General features: G+C 41.3%; 1 protein-coding gene across 3 annotated transcripts in view; it reads right to left on the bottom strand.

Annotated features, from left to right (window-relative positions):
• LOC100486894 overlaps nt 1-18,926 on the bottom strand; it is a 67,451-nt gene that overhangs the window by 23,703 nt on the left and 24,822 nt on the right. For all 3 annotated transcript variants that reach the window (XM_031892405.1, XM_004916734.4, XM_004916733.4), the window contains one exon: nt 17,556-17,681. In XM_031892405.1, the coding sequence (XP_031748265.1) occupies nt 17,556-17,681 (126 nt within the window). The remainder of the gene's footprint in view (nt 1-17,555; nt 17,682-18,926) is intronic.

Raw genomic sequence — 18,926 nt, 5'->3', positions numbered from 1 at the left:
TACTGGTCTCAGAAAATTATATTAAATCTTTACTGGGACAGAAGCTGCATTTAATGAATATAAACCAGGGGTGGGCAAACTTTTTGGCTCACGGGCCAGATTTACTTACCCTCGGGCCAGACCGGGCCAGGGCGGGCAGGGCCATGCCAGCGTTACGCCCCCTTAGTCTGTTTAATTCCAGCCTGCCAATGACACCAAGTCTCGCGTGATGAGACTTGGCGTCGTCGGCGGGCCGGATTAAAAAGGCCAAGGGGCCGGACGTGGCCCGCGGGCCGTAGTTTGCCCACCCCTGATATAAACACTATAGCAAGTGTTGTAAAACAGCAATCTGCAAGTCAAAGATAGCAAATGAGGAGCGCATTGTGGCAGAGGCTAAAACTAACCCCAAAAAGTTATTTAAGTATATTAACAGTAAAAAGATGCAGGTTGAGAGTGTAGCCCCATTGAATTATGGTAACAATAGGGTTACAATAGATACAGGAAAGGCAAATGTGCCCCACAATCGACTTCTTTCTAAACTAAAGGTCTGTTGGTCTTAAGTGAAGTTGTCTGCACATGGATAGAAAACTGGCTACAGGATCGGGTACAGAGGGTGGTTGTTAATGGTACATACTCTGCTTGGAGTAAAGTTCTCAGTGGGGTCCTGCGGGGTTCTGTACTGGGTCCACTTTTGTTTAACTTGTTCATAAATGACTTAGGGGAGGGTATTTTAAGTAATGTATCAGTGTTTGCAGATGACACAAAACTCTGCAACCTGATCAGATGTGGCATCCTTGCACCAGCATCTGGGCGGCCAAGTGGCAGGGATTTAAAAATATGCAGCCACTTATACCCTTAATGGGACTGCACTAGGCAAATCCATAATGGAGAAGGACCTTGGAGTCCTTGTAGATAATAAACTTGCCTGTAGCAAGCAATGCCAGGGATTTGAGCTGTATTAAAAGGGACATAGATTAAATTGAGGAGGGGGTTTTCTTCTACAGAGGGCTGGTAAGGCCCCAACTAGAACATGCTGTTCAGTTTTGGTCTCCAGTGCTCATATGGGACATTACTGAATTAAAGAGGGTACACAAAAGGGCAACTAAGCAGGTAAAGGGTATGGAAAGTCTCAGTTATAAAGAAAGACTGGCCAAGTTCGGTTTGTTTACACTGGAGAAGAGGCGCTTAAGAGGTGATATGATAACTATGTATAAATATATAAGGGGATCAAATAGTAATCTCTCTAATGCTTTATTTACCAGTAAGTCCTTTCAATTGTCAGGCCACCCATTCGGATTATAAGAAAGGAGGTTCTATTTAAGTATTTGGAAAGGATTTTTTACTGTGAGAGCTGTAAAGTTGTGGAATTCCCTCCCTGAATCAGTCGTACTGGCTGATACATTAGATAGCTTTAAGAAGGGGTTGGATGGCTTTTTTAGCAAGTGAGGGAATACAGGGTTATGGGAGATAGCTCTTAGTACCGATCCGATTGCAATCTTGGAGTCAAAGGAATTTTTAAGAGATGGCTTTTTTTGCCTTCCTCTGGATCAGCTAGCAGTTAGGCAGGATATATATAAGCATTAAGGCTGAACATGATGAACGTATGTTAACCTAACTTACTATGTTACTACAAACCACGTAGTATTAAGCTAGGCAGTAGCTAATTAGTGGGGAGCTGTAGACAGAGGCGTGCAGTAAGAAAACATGGCTACTCTTAGTCTAATGGCTACTACCTCTCTTTTTAGCTGTCCACATATGAAATGTAGGCGCCTTTGCAGTCAGATTATTTGGTCAGCCTGCTGCAGGTCCAGATTTGTGGAGAGGCCACAAAGGCCGGGCCTAGGGCAGCACAAATTTAGGTGCGGCATGCCGCCCTGCCACACCGAAAATGTAAAATTTTGGTCTCATACGGAGCAATGGGGACCTCTCCCCACTGCTCTGTATGCAAGACCAAATGTCCACGTTGCGCTTGGGGAGGTGCTGTTAGCGCATGCGCACAAAAAGGGGATGGCCTCGGGACGCCCGGGTAACAAATCCAGCGCTGGGGGTCTGGTCATAAAGGATTTTTTAATATCCTGGTATAACAGGGGTTAAATGGAAAGGCGAGTGCCTGCATGGTTGGAATAAAGAGTGTACGTACACAAGGCTGAAATCTACACAGCTTCCAACCAATGCCCTAATATAGTAAAACAAAAAAAAGGGAGTGGATTCGGTTTGATAACTAACAAAAATGTCAAACAATTGTTCTTTGGCTCCTTGGCAAGATGAGAGGGTCCTTTGTTTTTCTTTTCTAATGCAGATCTTTTACATGCTGTGATTGCCTTCTCTGCTCACCCCAATGGAATTTTACTCTGAGACATTGGTCTGCAATCAGCATTGCTTAAAGAACACAAGGGAACTGGAATTTATCATCTTGCCTATGGCTACATAGATAGCGTAATTGTAGTGTTTACTTTCTGTCTGTATACAGACAGAAAGTATGTTTATGCATATAGAAAACAGCTAATGGAAGAGACGAACAGCCTAGAGTCAAGCAATTGTCACAAGAGACTCCCCCTTGTGAATGCTGCTGGTAGCAACTCTTACCACAGGTCAGTACTAAATGTCAGCTAAAATTAATATACCTCTTACAGTATCTGCATAAATTCAAGAAAACACCCAAATATCCTAGTATTCACTTACACTACACTTGTAGCAATGTAGGGGCCTTCACAGCTTTGTGTCCAGAAAAATATAATATAGGGAGAGTGCCATTTTGCTTGTTACGCTCCTCTACTGACCTGCTCCTCAACTCCTCTCTCATTCCCTCCTCACACGCTCGCATTCAAGACTTTGCAAGGGCTGCCCCCCTTCTCTGGAATTCGCTCCCACAAACTGTCAGACTTTCTCCCAATCTCTCTGCCTTCAAGAAATCTCTAAAAACACATTTATTTAGAGAGGCTTACCCTAATCTAGTTTAGCAATACCCTGTGCCCCACCTCTCACAACTCTGGTCATGCCCATTCCCACACCTTGTGTCTCAACCCTTTCTCCTTGTAGATTGTAAGCTCTTTTGGGCAGGGCCCTCTTCATCTCTTGTATCGGTTATTGATTGCTTTATATGTTACTCTGTATGTCCAATGTATGTAACCCACTTATTGTACAGCGCTGCGGAATATGTTGGCGCTTTATAAATAAATGTTAATGTAATGTAATGTAATTTACATTATTCATGGCAGCTTGCTCAATTAGATTGACAGCTCACTATAACAGCCTGTCTGCTGCTACCTGGTGTTGTTTGTGGCACCATGTCTGATTACCTGGATCGATCCCACCCAGGGTTACCCAGAATTTACAATCACACTGTACCTTTGTATAGCCCTCCTTTTGATCTCACACTTAGAACTAATAGTCCAAACAGGCACTGGCTTTTGAAGTACACAGAGGCCCAATATAAAGTACCATTCTAAGGAAGGTTGCAGAAGCCCATCTAGCATTCTACAGTTTAAGAATCGGTCTGAAGGACCCGAATCAGCAGCTTAAATCTTCTCATGTATGGCCACCTTTACACCAAATCATGTGCACTTCAGCAATTGCTTAGCTTAAGTGAACATGATTCTGTGCAAGAAGCCTTCAAGGCAGAAAGCTTGAAAGCGGTATAAGTGTGAGTATGGTGACTGTAGTCAGATAAGCCTGAGTAAAAGTGCTCAAAGGAGTGCTGCTAACAGGACCAAAGAATGCTGTAATATCAAAATAACATTAGCCAGGGACTACTAGACTACTAAGGTTTTTGCAACTACACAAATAAATGGGGCCCGCTTTGCTGCTGCACTACCCTCCCATCATATACTTCCATCTGTTTTCCAACCCTGGGCCACTGCAAACACTACAAAAATTGGCTGGAAGGAGGGGTTTGGCTCCTTTCCCTTTGTTTTTTTTTTATATATATATATTTAACACTCTTCTACTTTATCTAATGCCTTGTCAGGCTATACACAACAAAAAAACAGAATCTTTCAGAATGAGGGTCAGTGATTCTTTGGTGATTAAATCCTGGTAATTTCCCAGCTCCATTTTAACCTACATTTACTCTACTTCTACAACTTGGGAAATACGAGCTTTATATTTTAATGATAACATCTACTTTTCCTTATTAGTACATCCTCCCCCACAGAGGGGCAAGATATAGTCATGTGGACTCCCATGGGTTGAGTATAGGCCTAAGTCAGCAGGAGGGTATCATAACAACACATTTGTATCTCTTGTCAGGAATTCACTCAACTGCCATATTTCAGTGTATTTAGACTTTTAACAGAGGGGTTACTATGTACCAGATGTGCGCTGACAGCATGCCTTTCTTCCTTGCCCACCCTCCATCAGCAAGAAATAAACTGCCCAGGTAATTTTCTTTTGGCAATTATATCAATAATTAAGAGTATAAGAAGGGCACTTTCACTTTAGAACATGATGCGGGTAGATTAGTCACATTGCCTGCTGTACAGAAGTTGTATGTATGTATAACTTTATTTATTAAGCGCCACAAGGGTATGCAGCGATGTACAATCTTACAAAATACAAAATTACACACAGGGAGGACAGGTGTTATAATAAATAAATACAATAAATATATATAAATGCACAGGGAATAAGTGTCATGTGGTATGAGACACAGTAGGAAGGAGGTCCCTGCCCTGTAGAGCTTACAATCTAAGTGGCTGGGTAACATACAGGCACAAATTGTAAGGTAAGAGTGCACCAGGTATGGGCATTCGCCCTTAAGTGCAGGACTAGGCAAAATAATGTATTGACATTTTTTTCCCCCTTTATGCATTTACAGGTTTATTACCCTAAGAATAAAGCTATGCACAATGTGCAACTGGCCAGCCATAAGATTTCTACTAAACTGGGTGGTGGTGGGGGGCAGCTAGTGCAGAGGGATGCATATTTCTCGTTTGCCTGTGTCCTCCAAACAGGCTTTAACAGAGATTATTCATTGGTGGGATGACACTGCCCAATGCCCTTCTACCCCACCCTGGGACACTCATAGAACTGTAAATCTCACCAATGTATGGCCTCTGTTGAAGCATGTAAGAAAGACACTTGCCAATGAGAAATTTGCATCTCTCTACATGTCTTGTGATCCAATCATTCTGCTATTAGGCAGCCATACTGCATTTTATTCATTTGGCTGACCAAATGCATTAAGTGGCACATTGCTGCCGATATTTTCCGTGGCACCTTACGATAGCGATTAAAAATGCTTGCTTGGAGAACTAGGTGAGGGAGCTGTGTATTTGTTAATGAATCAGGACCTTTTACAGGAACACAGGCAGAGGTTATGTCTCAGGATCAATCTTTTGTGGGAACTTGATAAATTATAGCAAGCGGGAATGAGGAGTACAGGAGTCAAACATTTCTGGAGGAGGAACAGTTGGACAGTAGGAATAAAAATTCACCATATTTCCACTTCACAGTGGTCAACATTCCAAGAAATACAGAAAGTCCCTGCAGCAGCTCTGCACCTCATCAAGGTTAATTTGACAGCAAATTCTATAAAACAGCATATGCTGTCTAAGAGTCTTACTTGGCTCAGCAAAATTGTAGTCTCTCCCTGGCTAATGTTATTTTGATATTACAGCATTCTTTAAATGTAGGGCAATGAAAGAGTTTACAGATGGGGGGCTTTGTACTGCTAGACTTCTTGGCCTTCACAGCAGGAGGGAAGACCACAATAGAGGAAAAAAGCAAAAGTTGCATCATTTAGGGATTTCCAAACTGAAATCCTCCACCCTTTCCTCAGAAAGATGAAATCTATTTCACACTCAGTTACCCTGTGATGGTGGGGCTTCTGATGTACAAATGTACAACTTTTATCTTATCGATGTGCAAAGGTAAAAACCTTCCCCAAGGTTATGGAGGTATAAAAATATTCAGTGAACATCCTCATTAACTTCTAGTTACACCAAAAAGAGAGTGCTTATTTGTGTAGGAAACAGTATCCTTTTCAGAAAAATAATCTCTCCCTTATTATCATAGCACTGCCCGACTGTCTATGGGTACTGGGCCAAGTTTGATTGCCATCCCACCCCATCTCTTCTGATGGTTTGCACATCCCCCACTCCCACTGGCCCCATATATAGATATTGCATATCTATCCTCCTATCCCAGTTACTCAGCGTGTGCCTCACCTCCAGACAGTGCTACAAGACTTTGTTGCCCATCCCTAGTTTTAGCTGTTTTAGGTATCCATAAAAACATAAAAAGGACTAGTAAATATGAACTCATTAAGCCACTAGCCATATGTCCTTGACCAATGCTTGTCTGCCCCAGGGTATGTGACTGGGCAGCTCCACACCTCCATTATTAGGTACTTCTTGGTCTGGTTTGGGGTAGGTGTTTCTGAAGTAGACTAAGACTTGCCTGAACTGCTGTGCAGGGCACCAGCCCAAGCACACACGACTATCTGAGAGATAAAAAAAAAAATATGGCGGCTTCTCAGTCCCTAGCCATATTGCACAGGCTGCTACATTTTTTTTTTGGGGGGGGGGTTATAATTTAGATTTTACATATTTTTACAAGATATATCGTTTATAAAGTTTAGCTTCCAGAGAGCTTATTTCTCATACTATATAGGATGATTTATATGGAGAGCATTAAAAAATGTGTGATATTTAATTAGGGCCCTCAATTGGTTTGATTTTTGGGGGACCTGTGAGGTATGGGGTGATTGTCTATCCCTATCCAGAATCTTAGAAAAAAACTAGTTGAAGTCTACACCAATTATTGTTATTGGGGAGGGATGCTTTGTTATAAGGGAAAGACTTTTACGAAGAGCATACATTTTCTTCACATTAGGGATATACACATTCAATAATGTAATTCGAGTACCAGCGTAATAATGGCCGTTTAGGTCAGTACCTACTCATTAGGAGACAATCTTTATGGATCAAAATGATAACCCCAGCTTTTTTAGAAGGGCTGCATACCAAGAAGTATTTTTATTTGCCTGATTTATATACAAAGTATTTATTGGTACCAAGATATGAGCCTTTTTTCATTAAGATCATAATTAGCCTATTCTTTTCAGAACTTAAAAATGAGATTCCTGGATTAAGGCTATATTGAACTTTAATCCAGTAATTTCCTTAAGGGCTAGAGTCCTTTTTCTGGGACTATTCAAGCCTTTGACATTTAGGCATATCAGCCAGATCATTATGATTTCAGGATATAAAGGGCTAAAATGAAAGGGGGCTCGTCTTTAAAGAAAAAAAGGCTCATACATTGGTACCAATAAATCCTCTGCATTTAAATCAGGCAAATAAGTAACCCAGGCCCCTTCCAATTTCAGTATTTGTGGCCCCTGTTCCTAGGTGCCCCCATAGGGAGAGGTTCCCTTATCCTCCAGCTGGGCCTTATTAAGGTATGTAAGGATTTGCGTTATAAAGGCCTTTAAATACATGCCAGCTGAACAATCTATGTGTTGTTTCCAAGGCTCAACCAACATATATGAAATTAACATAGCATGTTGAGGAAGGAGTCATGAATTCGGGTATGTAGGATCCTCATCCAATCATTATGCACATGCGCTCCCAGTCTGATCTGTGTCACCCCTTTCCTTATTCTTTATATGAATAAAGGCCAATATTGTTATTATTAAGAAAAGACCAGTTGCCACAATCCGTAAGCCTTGCCTGTGTTTGGGAAGGTTGGCATAGCACAGTAAGAAAACACAGAGTCTTTTAACTATGTGGGAAAAGCCAAATGTAAGTTGAGAAACAGGGCATACTGGGATATTATAGGCATTCCATGCATAAGCACAATTTACCAACCCCATGCCTAATCGTATTGCAGCCACTAGCTGCCTATTCAGGGACTAAACCACAGAGAAACAAACAGACCAAGTTCAAGAGTTTATTCTGATATTCTGTTTTCTTTCCACCCAGATGGCTACAATATGAACTTAAATGTGTTTGTTTAATTAAGAGATGCTTAGGACACTTTAACCCTTCCCTCGCTAGCCAACTTGGGGCAATAAGGGCCTACAGTTTTACCATAGCCTCTGCCATGTTTTTAACACATGACGCATTGGGGTTTTTTCCCACAATTTAAACAGTTTTGGTAACTTCTCCAGGATCAGTCAGGGCATGGTTATCAGTCAGGGCAGACTAAGTACAATTATTACACAAGACAATACTACCTAGCCCAGTGCCCGCTAACTTACCCTCTGACTGTTGGCATCTGGGTGTGAGCGTGCAAGAGGCAGGTTAGAAGAACGCTGGGCCAGGTAGTACTGACTGCAAAAACACAATTATCATGCCTTATATAATGCAATGGGGGCTATAATTTTACAAGATTGTTGCTAGAACAGAGGCATTTACAGGATCTGTATCAAGGTTGCATTTCCCAGGCAGTATCTTTATAGCAGGGAGCACAGAAATTGGGCTCTAAATCTATTACTCCCCTGTCATACCACATTCCACTAACCAAATATGGACACAAAGGACTGGGAGAAAGCAGGAAACGAGGGCTGGGCACTGAAGCTATGCCAGGCTTCCACGCCACCCCACTGCTCTAATCATAAAGCCATAAGACAAAGTCAACAGTTAAAATATATACACAATATGAAACTGTCAGGAGATTTTTCCATAAATACTCTTTAGGTTTGCCAGCGGTCTTTTTAACTACAGCTCCCAGAAGCCCTCATTAAATATAGCAGTTCAACAACAGCTAGAGGACTGCAGGCTGGGTGTGTATAAGGCTTGCTAGTTGCCTCTACATCAGTGGTTTTCAACCTTCCTAATGCCCTGACCATTTAATATAGTTCCTCATGTTGTGGTGACCCCCAACCATAAAGTGATTCCTAAGACCATCGGAAATATGTGTTTTCCGGTGGTCTTGGGCGATCCCTGTGAAAGGGTTGTTCGACCCCCAAAGGGGTACTGACCCACAGGTTGAGAACCACTGCTCTACATGGAGCCAACATCCATATATAGCCGTGCACACATGATAAAAGGTCTTCACTCATTGGATCTTTACCTTTGTTATAACATAAGGTTTATATAAGGCGTATGGCTAGTTACAGTGGTATTAGGGGTGAGTTCTTATTTGCTACACTGGGTACCCCTGGGTGACTGTTACCCCAATGTTTCTATATATCTGTTACCTTGTTATGGGCTAAGGGGGCCCAGCCTGAAGGCCAGTTAGGGGGAGATTTGGGGTGAGTGCTTATTTGTGCCCTGGGTACCCCTGGAACTATAGCAGGGTGACCGTTACCCCAATGTTTCTATATATCTGTAACCTTGTTATGAGCTAAGGGGGCCCAGCCTGAAGGCCAGTTAGGGGGAGATTTGGGGTAAGTGTTTATTTGTGCCCTGGGTACCCCTGGAACTATAGCAGGGTGACCGTTACCCCAATGTTTCTATATATCTGTAACCTTGTTATGAGCTAAGGGGGCCCAGCCTGAAGGCCAGTTAGGGGGAGATTTGGGGTGAGTGCTTATTTGTGCCCTGGGTGCCCCTGGAACTGTATCAGGGTGACTGTTCCCCCAATGTTTCTATATATGTGTAACCTTGTTATAAGTTTAAAAGCCAGTGTACTGTTGGTGAGTCACTGTTACACTAATGCTTCTGTATAAATGGAAACTACAAGAGACTGCCTAAAGGGCAAACCCTTAAATAAACCATTCAAGTGAAATAAATAAAAAATCCTACCATCAAAACACTAACACAAAAGACTATCAAGCCTCACATGTCTCAGGCCCTTCCTGATCATGCCATATTTATACAGTACGTCATGCTGGAACACTCAAGACTTCAAGAGAGACATATACATGCTGAAATAAACATCTGTAAAGTGGTGCGCACAAATCCTACTTTTCTGACATTTTTACAAATATACACAGAAGTCACAGTTTACAGCATGGCTTCTCAGAGTGTATTAACACACTAAAAATACATGTAATATGATGGCTGCATATTTATTGAGTAAGCCTAACATCACTTATCTCAGTGTTTAGAGTGTACTTATAATCCAATGTTGCTGAAGTACATTATTGTTTAAATAGAATGCTAAATAATACATGATGAGTTGAAACATTTGCAACTGTATTATATACCAAGAATGTCCAGAATAGAGGTTCAGTGGCCTCATTCATAGGGTCCCATAGGATCTTCTCTGTAGGACATCATCAGTCTATAATATTCAACCCCCTCTCAAAGTGACTTACCAGTTGTGATTCCCACTGGTACTTTACCCCATCTGCTCCCTTTAAGTCACTTCTCCAACCAACCATACCATGCTTTTTACAACCAGGTTCTGGGTCAATCAGCAAAGTGTGAGGGGTGATTTTAACAGTGGCTAAACCAGACAGTCCTCCAGTGAGCCCAAGGGTCCACATTCCAATGCTGCTACATGGATTGGTTGGAAGGTGTGACCTTGGCCTGCATGATCTAGTGGTGCACAGAGGTAAAGACCCGGAATAACAGGCCTAACAATAGGGTCTGATTTGGTCACAACTGCTGTGAGTGTACAATAGAGGGGATAATAGGCAGATAGGTGATTATAGGCAGATGGGGGATGTCCTATTTCCCATAAAAAGAACAATCAGCGCACCAGAGGCCCCCCCTTTAGATTAGAGGAACGGAGCTTCCATTTGAAGCAGCGTAAGTGGTTTTTATTAAATATTTTATTTTGAATTTTTCAAATATATAAACAATTACAGAAAGAAAGAGATAGGAGAAGTTAGAATAAACTTAGGTGAGGCAAGTGCGTTTTAGTCTATTTTGACAGAATAGGGTTTATATACAATCAGACATTCTATATGTTCAACCAAGTGTCCCATATAGCATTACATTTTTTGGGGCAGCCTCGTGCTAGATAGGTAAGTTTCTAACGTGGAAGTGAATCATCTACTAATTTTGGTCAGAATTGTAGTGGGGAGGGGGGATCAAGAGATTTCCATTGCATTAGGATTGTCTTTTTAGCATACTGTAACAATTGTATCCTGGAGTAAGACCAGAGCTGTAGGGCTCCTGTTATTCCAAGTAAGCATAGTTCAGGGGAGCGAATATTTGGAAGAGCTAATTTCTCATTAATGTACTGAAGTACCTCACTCCAGAATCTTTGTATTAAAGGGCAAGACCAGAAAACATGAAATAAGGTCCCTATCTCTTGCCTACACTTAGGACATTGGTCCAAGACTTTATTTTATATTTTAGCCAAGCGATAAGATGTTAGATATGCCGTTTAGAATTTTTTTTTGTACATACCTGTCCATCATTGAAAAGGACAGTTTTGGAACCAATTTAAAGAGCATCCGTCCACATCTCTTCATCTAGTTCCGGAGTGTCTCTTTTCCATTTAATCCTAGTCTTTTCTAGGGGTGATGAGCCTGATGTGGACAATATAGCATATAGCCAGGATAATGGCTTAGTCGGGTCTTGTCTATGTACAGTATATGTATATAGACCTCTAGGGTTGTTTCAGTTGTTATTGGCCTGGTGGGAAATTGGACATTAAAAGGCCAGCTAATGAAGGCTTCCCTTTTAATATGCCCAGTTCTAGTAACTTAGCTACTGACGCATGGGTCACTTGGGAGGAAATTCAAAAGAGAGAGATGTAAAGGTAAACAAAGGTCCAGGACCGGATGGGATTCATCCCAGGGTATTAAATGAGCTGAGCGCTGTGATTGCCAAACCTCTTCACTTAATTTTTCAGGATTCGTTGAGGTCTGGCATGGTGCCGAGAGACTGGCGAATTGCTAATGTGGTGCCGTTATTTAAAAAAGGGATCCTGTTCTCAGCCTGAAAACTATAGGCCTGTTAGTCTAACATCAGTAGTAGGAAAACTTTTGGAAGGGGTAATTGCAGTTCACAATACTATAGGTTTGTGCCAGCATGGTTTTATGCGTAACAGATCTTGCCAGACTAATTTAGTCGTCGTTTATGAGGAGGTGAGCAGGAACCTCGATGCTGGAATGGCAGTTGATGTCATCTACTTGGACTTTGCTAAAGCGTTTGATACAGTACCTCACAGAAGGTTAATGATCAAATTAAGGAATATTGGCCTAGAACATAATATCTGTGATTGGATAGAGAATTGGCTGAAGGATAGATTACAAAGAGTGGTGGTAAATGGAACATTTTCTAATTGGACCAGTGTAGTTAGTGGAGTACCGCAGGGGTCAGTCCTTGGTCCTTTGCTTTTTAACTTGTTTATTAATGACCTGGAGGTGGGCATAGACAGTACTGTTTCTATTTTTGCTGATGACACTAAATTGTGCAAAACTATAAGTTCCATGCAGGATGCTGCCGCTTTGCAGAGCGATTTGACAAAATTGGAAAACTGGGCAGCAAACTGGAAAATGAGGTTCAATGTTGATAAGTGCAAAGTTATGCATTTTGGTAGAAATAATATAAACGCAAACTATCTACTGAATGGTAGTGTGTTGGGGGTTTCCTTAATGGAGAAGGATCTAGGGGTTTTTGTATTAACAAGTTGTCTAATTCCAGGCAGTGTCATTCTGTGGCTACTAAAGCAAATAAAGTGCTGTCTTGTATAAAAAAGGGCATTGACTCAAGGGATGAGAACATAATTTTGCCCCTTTATAGGTCCCTGGTAAGGCCTCACCTTGAGTATACAGTGCAGTTTTGGGCTCCAGTCCTTAAGAGGGATATTAATGAGCTGGAGAGAGTGCAGAGACTGCAACTAAACTGGTTAAGGGGATGGAAGATTTAAGCTATGAGGTTAGACTGTCGAAGGTTGGGGTTGTTTTCTCTGGAAAAGAGGCGCTTGCGAGGGGACATGATTACTCTGTACAAGTACATTAGAGGGAATTATAGACAGATGGGGGATGTTCTTTTTTCCCATAAAAACAATCAACGCACCAGAGGTCACCCCTTTAGATTAGAGGAACGGAGCTTCCATTTGAAGCAGCGTAGGTGGTTTTCACGGTGAGGGCAGTGAGGTTGTGGAATGCCCTTCCTAGTGATGTGGTAATGGCAGATTCTGTTAATGCCTTTAAGAGGGGCCTGGAGAGTTCTTGAACAATCAGAATATCCAAGGCTATTGTGATACTAATATCTACAGTTAGGGGCACATTTACTAACCCACGAACGGGCCGAATGCGCCCGATTGCGTTTTTTTTTTGTAATGATCGGTAATTTTGCGATTTTTTTCGGCATCTTTACGATTTTTGAGTAAAAACGCGAGTTTTTCAGCGTCTTTACGATTTTTGCGTAAAAACGCGAGTTTTTCGGCGTCTTTACGATTTTTGCGTAAAAACGCGAGTTTTTCGTAGCCATTACGAAAGTTGCACAAAGTCGTGATTTTTTCGTAGCGTTAAAACTTGCGCGAAACGTCGCGCCTTTTAAGTTTTAACGCTACGAAAAAGGCGCGACTTTGCGCGCAAGTGTTAACGCTACGAAAAAATCGCGACTTTGCTCAACTTTCGTAATGGCTACGAAAAACTTGCGTTTTTACGCAAAAATCGTAAAGACGCCAAAAAACTCGCGTTTTTATGCAAAAATCGTAAAGACACCGAAAAAATCGCGTTTTTACGCAAAAATCGTAAAGACGCCGAAAAAATCGCAAAAAATACGAAAAAGTCGCAAAATGTTCGTTTCCAATCGGAATTTTTCCTATTCGGATTCGAAATCGTGTCTTAGTAAATCAGCCCCTTAGTATTATTGGTTGTATATATAGTTTATGTATGTAAGTGTATAGATTGGTAGGTGTGGGTTGTGTGTGCTGGGTTTACTTGGATGGGTTGAACCAGCTGTCTGTAGATCGCCTGGTCAACTTCTGCACCTTTTGGAAGGCCTGGATAACCGTTTTCATAGTAGAAGTAATAGCATAGTAAATCGACACTCCTCGGTAAAACAGGAATTAAGTTTAGTTATACATATATATCCAGATCCATGTGGATGGTTATACCTAGATATTTAAATGATGACACTACCTGAAGCTGCAAAATTGTATCAGGTGTATCATGGGAGAGAGGGTCAATTGGAAAGATGACCGACTTGGACCGATTAATCCGAAGTCCTGAGTACTGGCCAAATTCATGGACTGTTTTTAGGAGGCTGTCTACGGCCTGCTTTGGATTTGCCAGGTACAGCAGCATATCATAAGCATTGAGTGATATCTTCTCAATTACATTTAGCAGATGGCAGATTCTGTTAATGCCTATAAGAGGGGACTGGATGGGTTCTTGAATAAGCATAGTACCCAAGGCTATTGTAATGCTAATATCTACAGTTAGTATTGATGTTAGTACAGGTATGGGATCCCTTACCTGGAAACTCATTATCCAGAAGCTCAAAATTACGGAAAGGCCATCTCTGATAGACTCCATTAAAAGCAACAAAATGTTAATTTTTAAAAATGATTTCCTTTTTCTATGTAATAATAAAACAGTACCTTGTACTTGATCTAAACTAAGTTATAATTAATCCTTATTAAAGTCAAAACAGTTCTATTGGGTTTAAGTATGTTAAAATTACTTTTAGTAGACTTGAGCCACAGAGATCCAAATTACGGAAAGATCCCTTATCCGGAAAGTCCCAGGTCCCGAGCATTCTGGATATAAGTCCCATACATGTATATATAGTTTATGTGCCTGAGTGTATAGATAGGTAAGTATAGGTTCTGTGTGCTGGGTTTACTTGGAAGGGTTGAACTTGATGGACTCTGGCCTTTTTTCAACCCTATGTAACTATGAGTGATGTTTGTGCCTCAGGGCCATTCATGACAACTTAAGCAACGTGGCACTTACCGGTAAAGGGAAGAGTGGACCCATTATGGAATATATTGGCATAAGAACAAGGCCCCGATATAGGGTCTCCTTCCGACTCACCAACCTTGAGTCCTGCATTAGGTCGGGTACCCAAGGAACACCAGCAAAGTGTTTAGGATTTGAGCGGAAAAGTCCTGAAGCATAACTGTGCAGGCGATCTTGCCAATTATTGACATTACTTATGGTTCCCAGGCCAGCCCATCCCCTGCTAGAAACTAGGACCTGACTGGCAACCAGTGCCCAATCGGCAATGGGGAGCATGTGACATTAGAGGCATCACGGGCATCAATCTTATTGCTCGATGGCCATGAGCTGCCTGAAACATTGTTTTATACTGGACTAAGCCAAATAATGAAATAAAGGCTTTTTTAAACAAGGAATTTTGGAAAGTGCTGTTTATTATATCCAAGTGTGTTTATCTAGCAGTAAGTGTCTGTTAACAGATTTGCCCTCTGTAACAAGGGTGCAGCATGTACTGGTTACTGTCCCAGTTCTCCTGCAGATAGTAAGCTCTTGTGAGCAGGGCCATCTGATCCTATTTTTAATCTGTATACCCTTGTTTGTTGAACCTTTTAAGATCCCTTTTAGTTTAAATGTATTGTTAAGCGCTGTGTAATTTGCTGGTGCTATATAAATAAATGATGATTAATAATCTTTCTACAATCTAGCAGAAGCCATCTCTCTAATTCCCTCAAAACAGCTGGCTTCTGTTACATTGTTTCAGAAATAGACAACAGAATCGGATGCCCAAATACCACAATAAAACCACTGACATTTAGATTATTAGAAATTTGCTTAGAATTACTATTTCTTTTAATAGCCAAAAAAAAAAACGGGGTTGGAGTTTTGTTCTTGCTTTGTTAGACGTTACCATGCTCTACAAAGTAAGAAAGTACCCTACCTTTCCAAATATTGTATAAATGTTCTAATTTGTCCATCTGCATTACAATACAAAGTGCTTTTGCCCTTGTTCCATCCATTCAATACAGAACTATACAACCCTTCCCTTACATATGCAAGCTTCTTCCTGAATTACTTACTACCTCTTTGCATTTCATGACTTTATTGAAACACGGTTCCCTATTGTTTTTAGTTGCTAATATAGCAGACACTACCAATTTCATCCTTGGTCAAGTGTATACAATGGCACTGCTTAGCTTGGCACTGGTACCCCTGGCTGGTTAGCTGCAGTAGCGAGCAGGAAGGCAAGAGTTAAAAAGCACTGCTTATATAAACATGATCTACTGCTGGATGTGCCATCCGTTGAGGAGCTGAGATTTACTTTCTGGGGCAGGTATTGTCCTTTTATTGACTACGAGAGGGTGCTCATATTTTTTTTCTCATAATGATGAAAGAATCTATATTAAAGGACATGTCAACCCCAAAAATATTTTTTTGCCTAATAAAACTTAATTCAAAGCAATATACATTCATTACATATTTGAACATATTTTTAGTTATTTGTATATATAACTGCTATTAAAAGCAGTCTTTGTCCTTTCTATTCACTGCCCTGGTGGCTCTGGGGTTTGAAACAATGTAACAAACGCCAGCAGACTTTACACACCTGTGTTGCTGGAGGAGCCTGCCACTTGCAACATTGTTTAAAAAGTAACAACCAGGAATTCAGCAAATGCTGCTTTCTGTAGCAATTACATTTACAAATAACTTTTAAAGCACTAATAATTTTTAATATTTAGATATTGGAAGGTTACATTAGGCAAAAAATTATTTTTGGGGTTGACATGTCTGTCTTGTCGCCAACAAGTGTTGCAGATTAAAGTTAAATATCCATTTACATAGCCTGGTGGTCTCTGTGTACAGCAGGCTTTCATAATCCCATTTATATCTCAGCTACGTGATAAGACTCACTTCATTCGCAGCTGCTTCAACAAGCAGTAAGACTAGTAGACCTCCAATGTTACATGGTGACACATCAGAAAGAACCGAGAAGCAGGACTATGTATCCTACACGGGTGTCTTTGGGAAATTAGGAAGCGTGGTGGACATGAACAAAATGTGTTAGGTGGGCCCCAAGCTCAAAAAAGCTTCTCAGCTAGGAACTGAGACTCCTATGCTTAGTATTCACACATATAAAAATGCTCTTTAGGCAAGGTTAACAAATGAGCATGATTTGGCCATCCACATAGTAGACCAAATAAAATTTATTCTGCTCACTTGGTTTCTAGGCCAATGGCTGGGTAATAACAGGAGCAGAACTATACGGAGAGGACCTTTTGATGCCTCCCTTTTAACTTGACCATACATCAGTCAGGCAGCCCGTAGGTCTGGAGGGGTTGAACAGCAAACATCAGGCCATGTATGGCCAGCTTTAGTTTCCCTTGCTACAAAATGAAGTTTAGCTGAAGAAGATGAATGTACAATTAGATCTCCTTTGCTTTGATTTCCCAGTTTCTATGCAGCCATTACTAACTGAGCTTGCGGTTTCAGCCCTCCCTAAAACTCCATTGTTCTCAAGAAGTCAGAACACAACATTCATTATCTTCCACAGCCCTTTAATAGTGTCATAATTACTTTTTAAAAACTCAGAAGTTAAGAGTCAGAATGATTTAGCACAGTGGTCCCCAACCTTTTTTGTGCCAAGGACCGGTGGCAAGCGGGTAAAATTTTCCACGGACCGGAGGGTGGGTGGGCGGCGTTGCGCGCACGCTTTTATACGCGCATATTCAGCGCAACCAGGAACAGAGGCGGCCCACTACAAAGCAGCCCGGCACTGGTCCGCGGACCGGCGGTTGGGGACCCCTGATTTAGCACATCCGACTGTGAAGAAACCCTTCCTTACCTTGCTCTTCACCTCTGGGTGGCATTTTAATTGATGCTGGAGAGAACTGAGTTCCTTCATCACCTCCGGTGCTTCTTTCCTCAGAAAGTCGTACTTTTTGCTCAAAACTCTTAGCTGTTCGTTTTCCTGGGCATGATGAAAAATAAAGCATCAATAGATGAATCACGGATGATAAGATTTTTTTTTTTTTATAAGAAATGCTTTTGTAATAAATTCAAAGAAGGTACTTGCAAGAAGCCACAAATGTGTTCAACCTGCAATTTTCTAGCTATTACTGAACTACAAATCTCAGTACCTACAGTACCACTGACAGTCAGAGATCCTGGAAGCTACAGATTGGGCATACAGGTATAGGATCTGTTATCCAAAATGCTTGGGACCTGTAGTCTTACAGATAAGGATCTTTCTGTAGTTTGGGTCTCCATGCTTTAAGTTCACTAAAAATCATTCAAACATTATATAAACCCAAGTTTTGCCTTCAGTACGGATTAATTATATCTTAGTTAGGATCAAGTACAGGGCACGGTTTTATTATTAGAGAAAAATGAATCATTTCTAAAAATTAGAATCATTTGTTTAAAATAGAGTCTATGGTAGATAGCCTTTTCGTAATTCTGAACTTCCTGGGTAACGGGTTTCCGGATAATGGACCCTATACCTGTACCAACAAAGCATGATTCCCTTAATGTTATATTTTACTGTATTATCAGTATTTGCTTCTCCTGGGCAATTTGTAGAATCTAGCCAATTCCAGAAGGGCTGCTGTACTATGCCATACAGTCCAAACTTGTGTGTTTGGTAAATAAAAGAATAGACACAAAACATAAGAGAAGATAAATAACTACCAAGGATTATGTAAAGGCATTTACCCCAATGTCCCTTAAGCTGGCCATACACGCACCGATATCATCATACGAAACCTCGTTTCGTACGATATTCGGTGCGTGTATGGCAAGTCGGCCGATATAGCAGCAGGCTGCTGATATCGGTCGACACGCCGATCGGGCAGGTTAAAAGATTTTGATCGGGCGCCATAGAAGGCGCCTGAGCAAAATCTGCCGTCAGGGCTGAATTGGCAGAAGTAGAAATCCTATTGTTTCTACCTCCTTATCTGCCGTTTCAGCCCACGTTAGTGGCGGATTTAATGATCTTTTGTGTGACCGATGGTCGCATGAAAGATCGCAAATCGCCACGTGTGTGGCCACCATTAAAAAGGATCAGCGCATCAACTGAGTCAACAGTGAACAATTTCCCTATACAATCCAATGAGCATAGGCTCATTCTCTTTGGCATCCTGTGAGTTCTGGGCATAAGCATGTTTAAGCTCCTGGCAATAGACATAATGGAGTTTCCTCATGTCAATTTATATTG

Source organism: Xenopus tropicalis, chromosome 8 (assembly GCF_000004195.4).
Source record: "Xenopus tropicalis strain Nigerian chromosome 8, UCB_Xtro_10.0, whole genome shotgun sequence".
Lineage (NCBI taxonomy): Eukaryota > Metazoa > Chordata > Amphibia > Anura > Pipidae > Xenopus > Xenopus tropicalis.
This window is presented reverse-complemented; position numbering and strand designations above follow the sequence as displayed.